We start from the raw sequence: 8,175 nt of genomic DNA, 5'->3' as shown, positions 1-8,175 counted from the left end.
GTTCTTGAAATATTTGCTTGAGAACAAGAGGAGACTGTAATTGTGTTTAATAAGGAATAATAAATAATGAAACATTATAAAAAGCTTTTGTGTGTTGACTGTGTAATATTTTAGATGATAACAGAAAATATTGGGAGTTCATGTGTTCTAATTTGCACCGTTTTTTATTTAGAGCTAATTACACGAATATTATTGTATGTAAAATGCAATGCTAAAAAAACAAAATAAATGAATAGATTTGAAATATCTTATCTTTATATTTGTGTTCGGTCATTTGATTTACCGCATCCGTCTCGATACTTTATCAAGAGAAAAACCGTTTGAGTGGCCGTTTTTGGGACCTACAATTGGTATCAGAGAGGGTCGAATCTTATGATTCAACTTTTCTCTTGATATTCGGGTTCTATTTCCTCTATTACCCGAATCGAGGCGTTAATTCCATTGAATTTTTGAAAATAAAGTTACAAGTTTGGAAATAAAGTTTGAAGATCTGAGAAAATAAAGTTGCTCGAAGTTCGTCTTGTGTAGATATGGATTCACTGACACTTTCAGGGTTCGTCTTATGGTTTTTGTGCTAAACACAAAAGAGTAGCACTGGAAAAAGTCAGATATGTTGGTTATTATGAAATTGTAAATCGATTCGTGTTTAACAATGTTTGGTATGCTTTAAATCGACGAGAAAAGGTATGTTAGATGATGTTGGTTGTTGGTGGCTGTGAAGGGTGGTTGTCCGGTGAACGGTTTTCTGGCTTTGGGTGCGTCGGTGACGTGTAGCAAGTGATGTCACCGTATCTCTTTTCGCGGTGAACATATATTTTATCTTCATTCTTACTTTCTTTCGTACATACATAAGTATATACCTTCATTCTTACTTTCATACTTTCTTTCTTTCGTACAATCATAAGTATATACCTTCATTCTTACTATCATAAGCTACCTCATATATTACATACCTAACCTCCTTTAATTTCTTTCGTACATACATAAGTATATACATTCATTCTTACTTTCATACTTTCTTTCTTTCATACTTTCATATTTTATCTTACTTTACATACATACTTATATGTTTTAATGAGCATTTCGCCCTACTTCCTCGAGTATTATTAGGGCCCGGTTCCCTTTCTGCCTCAGATATTTTTAGTGTCTGGTTCCCTTCTTCCTCGAGTATTATTGGGGCCAGTTCCCTTTCTGCCTCAGATATTATTAGGGTCCGACTCTCTTCTTCCTCGAGTATTATTAGGGCCTGGTTCCCTTCTGCCTCGGATATTGTTAGGGTTTGGTCCCCTTATTTCCATACAACCATACCATACCATACCTTTCTTTATATCTATAATTATTTTTATAAACTTTCATGCATACTCTCAATCTTTTCTATAGCATACATATATCATTCATACATCATACATAAAACGAAAAAGTAAAATTAGGCGAGTTAAATATAAAACATGTAAACGAGTCCCAAGCCTTAAGCGAGCTGACTGATTCAACACGAACTAACCGGGAAGTTTATACAGTAAACTAGAATTAAAAAAGAGAACATAGCCGCTAGAATCATATCGAACGAAGGTATAAAACTCAAGTTATAAGATTTTAATTATCTAAGCGAGCTGGTAGTATTCAGAATCCGAACTTCGAGTCAAAGAACGGGTTCTGACCAGTACACTCAAATTTTAATACAAACATAAAAGACTTCTGGCCCGAACGTTAGTTCCAACCAGAATGTAGAGAAATTGACAAGTCAAAGGTTTTTACTAAAATACCCTTAAACGGGCCGAGATCAAATTGACCAACGAGACTCCCTAAATCACTGAAATTTATTGAGGGCTTTTGTTTATGAGATGAAAAATACAAGTTTTATCAAAAGACTACTTACCCAGAAAGGTTAAGGAACGAGAAGATAAACGAGGTCAAAGAGTCTTGAAGCCTGAAAGTCAATGGAGGCTTGAAGAACTTGAATAATCTTTAACAAATTGATAATGGGGGAGAGGGATTTCGTGTAATGCAGGAGAGATGCTGAATTTCAGTATTATTTAGGGTTTAGGAATATGTTTTGATTAAGTGTTGAGAGTTATAATACAATTATGAAGTAATCAACTCGATTATAAAACAAAATAAACTATTAATGAGAAAAGTGGGTATAATAACTAACAAAATTCGGCTTTGACAACAAGAAAATGAATTGGAATGTTTTACAACATTAATTGACATATCTTGGAGCTTAAGTTTCGTTAATTTAGTCAAAAATAGGAAAGACTTGGCAAAATTAGTCCTTGTACACGAATTGGGATGTTTTAGAACATTAATTGACATATCTTGGAGCTAAAGTTTCGTTAATTTAGTCAAAAATAGGAAAGATTTAGCAAAATTAGTCCATGTACACGAATTGGGATGTTTTACAACATTAATTGGCATATCTTGGAGCTTAAGTTTCATTAATTTAGCCGAAAATAGGAAAAATTTGGCAAAATTAGTCCATGTACTTTCAAGAATTCGTTTTTAGCCATTTTAAGTTATTTTAAAGGTTTCTAGGCATTGTTTGACGAGTTGAAAGTTAGGAGAATATAAAATAAGTTAAACCAAGTTAAATACTAATAAATAAAATATTTAAATAATTTGAAAGATCCAAAATACATTACGAGTCGGGTTAAACATAAACGAATTCAAATACGAAAAATCCGAGATGTCACAAACTGGATCTTAAGCGAGTTCAGCGTTGAATTGACTTAGGGGATATGTTAGCGTTGTGATGAGGTTTGTCTGGTTTCATTTAATTACGTTATGGATATGTATATATAGCGTAACAAGGACGAGTTAACCATGGATTGATAAGATCAAATATTGAAATCAATTAGCTGCCAAAATCCAAGATAAACTATATCTTAAACATGTTTTAAACAAGTTAACGATTTGATGATATTATATCTCGTGATTTCTGGAAGTTTACACGCAATAATCGGAGGGGAGTTCCTATTGACTACAGGAGAAAATAAAGGAGGAAGGAGAATATTAAGATAATTTATAATTAGGTTCCTTGTCTCTTGTTGGATGTTCACACTTGGTATAACTTAAGATAGGGGTATTATTTGCACAAGTTTGATAGTTTAAACAAAAACAAGAAATAAAAGTAATACGATGATTTTTTATAAAGCAAAAATTGACAAATGTCACATTAGTCACCTACCAAACGGTCGTGTGAACCTTTATGATATCGATTCAACCGAGCTTTTCTTGTGAGCGGAGGCGGTGTTTGCTTGTCACCAAATAAAACATGTTCTGTTTGTGTGTTTCTTTTCGTGTGGTGTGCGTTTTTTTCTATAGGGGTGGGGGTGGGGGGGGGGGGGTCTTGGCTTGTATAATGCAGCAAGTAACACGTAGTACAATATGTTGATAGACAACTAGCCAAAAGGGTATGCAAGAAATGGTGTGAAAAAATGACATCATTCTTTCATGTGCACATTGAAGGCAACTGGAGCTCAATGAAAACAATGCACTTTCAATTAGAAGGCAAGCCAACATCTTTTGGTTGAAGACTCAGCGGCGATGATTGATGGCTACCCAAGAGCCATGGAAAACAAACTGGAGACTCATTGTAAAGATCGTGATCAGTCTTGAATTAAATTGTTGTATTTTTTAGATTAGGCGGAGTTGAGTATTATGTATCTTGTTGAGTTGTTGTATTTGTTTTCGTTGTAATGAAAAGTTTGATTTGTTGGTAAAAAATATAAGAAAAAGAAAAAAGAGATCATGATAACATAACAAATCCATATAATATACATATGTTTACCATTAAACACAACACTAAGATCGGGTTTATCACGAATAAGACCGACTACATAAAGTATATTTAAATTTGAACACTTTACAATATTTATGATCACAATTTCAACCTTAAAAGCAAGCTTAGTACACTATATAACATTGTCATGAATGATATCCAATGTGACTTAAGACACCAAAAGAAGATTTAGATAGTTGGCTACACAACATTGTTTGTTGATCCGTTGATTGGCCCTGGACTAGTAGTACCCGAGGGATCAATCCCCCTCATCGTGAAATCCGCAGGCGGGTGAGTACTACCATCTTCATCATGATAAACATACGCGAATCCACCATGTCGGGTCATGTCCATTCCCGCCATCTCATCTTCTTTAGAAACCCTCAACAACTTGAGTCTCTTTAAAATGTAGAAAAGTGGACCCATGGTTGCACTCACCCAACCAATGATCACTAGTATTTGGATAATCTGTGCCGCGAATAGCTTCCCTCCACCGCCCATAAACAACCCATAAGGCCGTGGTCCGTAAGGTATGCCATAGATCTCATTGACATATTGTTTTTTGGCAAACATCCCAGTGAATAATAACCCCCATGCGCCACACCCACCATGCAATTGTGCAGCCTCTAATGGATCATCATACTTGCACTTTTCTGCTAGTTTGTTAAACCCTATTAACACCCAAGCCGCAATGAACCCACAAACGATTGCGGCCCATGGTTCAACCACCGCACAACCCGAGGTAATGGCCGCTAAACCACCTAGTAACCCATTACAAACATCAGTCACATTCCAATGACCAACTAGTAGCCGTCGGCTAAACAAAGTAGTCAGTCCAGCTGTGCACCCGGCTAACGTGGTGGTAACCGCGGTCCTTCCAATCGCACTCCATTGACCATAATAATCGTTTGGTGTATCATATGATACGAAGATTTTCAAAAAGGAACCCGGGTTGAAACCATACCAGCCAAACCATAAAAGAAAAGTACCCAACACAACTAGTGAACCGCTATGGCCTCGCAAGGCGACAGACCGACCAGAGCGATCAAACCTGCCGATTCTTGGGCCTTCGATTAGCGCACCCCAGAGGCCAGCAATCCCGCCCACCATGTGGACCACGCCAGAGCCAGCGAAATCGATGGCTCCCGAATCAAACAAAAGGCTGCCACTTTCCGATTTTCTTAAGGCACTGGCCCAACCATAATAAGACCACACCCAATGTGAGACTATAGGATACACAAAACCTGTAATCATTAGTATTAACATGTTAGGGCTGGTTTATTTTTAATTACCTAAGCCAAAGTCATAAATCATATTTTGATGCAATTATACGTGTTCAAAAAGTGTGATTTAATGGTCTATTAAGCAAATTTTATTAATATTTTATAAATCAAAATTAATGCGGTGGCTGGTTACGGTGGTTATGATGATGGTTAGAGATAGATGAAGAAGATGGCTCCATTGTGTGTGTGGTGCATAGAAATACACATGGATAGAAAGAAGACAAAAGTGTATATTACAAAAGGGGAGATATAATTTGATTAAAAGAAAATGAAAAGAATGAGGAAAACAATGAAATTACCAAATTATTCTTAATTTAACGGGAAAAATAAACAAAGTTAGTAAAAAGTACTAAAGTTACAAGTTTTAGAAACCTGAAGTAGCCATTTACAATAAATTCAAAAATAGTACTAAAGTTGCGTAATTAGACAACTCACATGTACTAAAATAACACTTAACTTTATTATTAAACTTCATATTAACATATTATAACATATTATATTAAATATTGAAATACGGGAATAAGCCTGAAATATTAAAAAAAAAAGCTATCTGAAATCTAATCTTAAAGTAAGATTGTAGTCACATCGCATGATTATTCATATAGGTGCTAAGAGACGGTACACCAACAAAGAAGTGAAAGTCTTTATATTTTTTGAACGATCAACTAGGTAACGCTGGTTACTTCGTACGCGGCCCTCATTGGCTAAAGATAGCCCGAAACGGCTAAGAGTCCGGACGGACGGAACCCCTAGCGTTTCACCTATTGAGGTTTTCCCCGGATTAAACCCGACCCCACGCCCGCCAAACGGCACGGCAACGAGGAGCTGGTAAAACCGGGTGAGATCAGGACTCGAACCTTGACAAGCCAGAGTCATCCCTCATATCTTTCATATAAATTGATAATAGTGAGTTTTGAATCTCATACCTCTCACTAGTAAACTGAATGCTCTATCATTGAGCCATATCCAATTTATATAAGAATTGAAAGTCTTGAGGAGAATCGTATTAAATTTGTTATTTTTATCGATAATTTGTTTTCGAAAGAAAAATCAAAAATGGAAAACGTAAACAGAGAAAGTGCACGTGTTATATTAAAATTTTTCTTTCTAACAGCATTTATAATCATCCAATATTTAAATAAGTCTGGTATTTGTTTGTGGTACTCATATACATATCTTAAAAATCTATTTGTTTCGCTAGGAGATAAAAGTTGAATGAATGGTCCACAGTCACACCGGTGATTGCTTGAAATCGTACACGTGTTATATAAAACAAATAAAATACCATATTTTCAAAACTTTTGGAAAATAATACAGTTTCTCACGCCAATCAAAAAAACACTGGTCCACGGATATTCTTTTTTATTGCATCTTATCAGATGAATTTAGTAGGAAAAAAAAGGAGATATTCAATTAGAATTTAGCCAAAATAAAATTTTGTATTGGAGTGTTAACTTACAACATATGCCACATATATTATATTATTTATATTTTTGTTAAAAGATGAATTTTAATAATCAAGTTAGAGTTCATTGGTTGATAATATTCACAATATTTACTAATTAAGCTTAATGTAACGTATAGTATGGAGGAGATATTACTTTTTCTCTTTCATCCTATAATTTACAATTACAACTATTTAAAATCTCATTCTATAATTTACAAACTTCTCTTACATAATTATGGAGGATAGAATAAGAATGCTATGAGGAAAACAAATGTTGAAAAACTCATTTCCAACAACTTTATTTATAAAATTGCTATAAAAGTATGTTTGGTAAAGTTTCTACAATCTTACAAAAATATTTTATTTTGTTTTTATTTTTCTAATGTGCTACACCTTTCCAACAAATGTATAGTAATATATATAACACAAATAATTATACCTGTAATTTTGTCCAACAAATTTCTAACTAAAATAATAAACATCATATAAATATAATTTTAGTTGAAATTTTATTGGAGAGTTGGCAACAATTCTCTAATGAAAAATCAAACTATTTTGTTGCAATACTGTAGCAAAATCAAGGTAATTATTATTATTATTTTCTTTTCATTGCATTAAAAGTTTGTTGAAATTAATTGTAAGAATTTTATTGGAAATTTTAGTAAAAAATGAGTTGTGTTTATAATAGTAAGTTTAATATCAAATGTAATTAGTGTATAATAATTACACTAGTGGAATTATCCTTGTTAACAAAATTTGAGCTTTGTCTTAACAATAACTTCAACTATTAAAATTCATTTTTTATATTCACTAAGCTGTGAAAAAAAAGTGAAGACTTGTACACTTTTTTTGACCTAAACTAATGCAAAAGAGTCGCCTTTGGTGTTGTATTTTTTTTTTCCATTTGCAATAAAACCAAATCTAAGATAATAAAAGATGACACGCAAAAAGGTGACCTGTCAAGAATGATGAGTAAATGAGGTAAGCCACAAACTGAGTCCTCTCAGCAATGGAACCACTAGTGATACCGGCAGCAGCGATAGCAAACGCCCACTGGAACAGAAAGGAACTATAATCAAAATCCTCATTTGGTATATTTTTTAGCCCGAAGTGGTGTTTTCCAATGAAAGCATTTGAGGGTACACCAACACCAAAGGCAAAAGCAAAGCCAAATATGTAATAAGACAAGCCTCCGGCTGCAGCATCCAAAACATTGGTGAGCATGATGTTCATGGTGTTCTTAGCTCGCACGGACCCCGCACAGAGCATGGCGAACCCAAGCTGCATGGCGAACACGAGGTATGCTGAAAAGAGCAGGTAAGTGTTGTCAATGGCATATGAGACGTTGGTAAAATTATTCGAGGTGTTTGTGAAGCGTGTGCATATGTACTCGGCTGCCATGGAGGCGTTGCCAGTGGAACCCAGGAGAGTGGTTAGCTGTTCCACCTCGCAGGCCGAAATTTTCGCCATGGCAGCTAAGGGTGGTTGAGGTTGTGGTTAGTGTGGTGTGGTTTTAAAGAGTGAATATATATGCTTAGTCATGGGATGGTGGACTATACAAGTCAACGCACCCTACCCATTGTGGAAACAATTTATGTCCACAACAATGTGATGATGGTTGAGGACCGCTAAAATTGGGAGTTCAAAGATAAAAGGCATGTAGAGTA

General features: G+C 34.9%; 1 protein-coding gene across 1 annotated transcript; it reads right to left on the bottom strand.

The window, feature by feature from the left end:
- Positions 1 to 3,767: 3,767 nt before the first annotated feature.
- On the bottom strand, positions 3,768 to 8,175 carry LOC143610180 (ammonium transporter 1 member 2-like). Its single transcript, XM_077084727.1, has 2 exons — positions 7,465 to 8,175; positions 3,768 to 5,022 (listed from the first exon to the last, which is right to left on the bottom strand). The coding sequence occupies exons 1-2, from the start codon at positions 7,976 to 7,978 to the stop codon at positions 3,980 to 3,982; spliced, it is 1,557 nt and encodes a 518-aa protein (XP_076940842.1). The 5' UTR covers positions 7,979 to 8,175; the 3' UTR covers positions 3,768 to 3,979.

This window comes from Bidens hawaiensis, unplaced genomic scaffold (genome assembly GCF_021521415.1).
Source record: "Bidens hawaiensis isolate Kalapana, Puna unplaced genomic scaffold, B.hawaiensis_p1.1 tig00024830_1, whole genome shotgun sequence".
In the NCBI taxonomy this organism is placed as follows: Eukaryota; Viridiplantae; Streptophyta; class Magnoliopsida; order Asterales; family Asteraceae; genus Bidens; species Bidens hawaiensis.
Note: the sequence above shows the minus strand (reverse complement) of the source record. Positions and strands in the feature narration are given on the sequence as shown.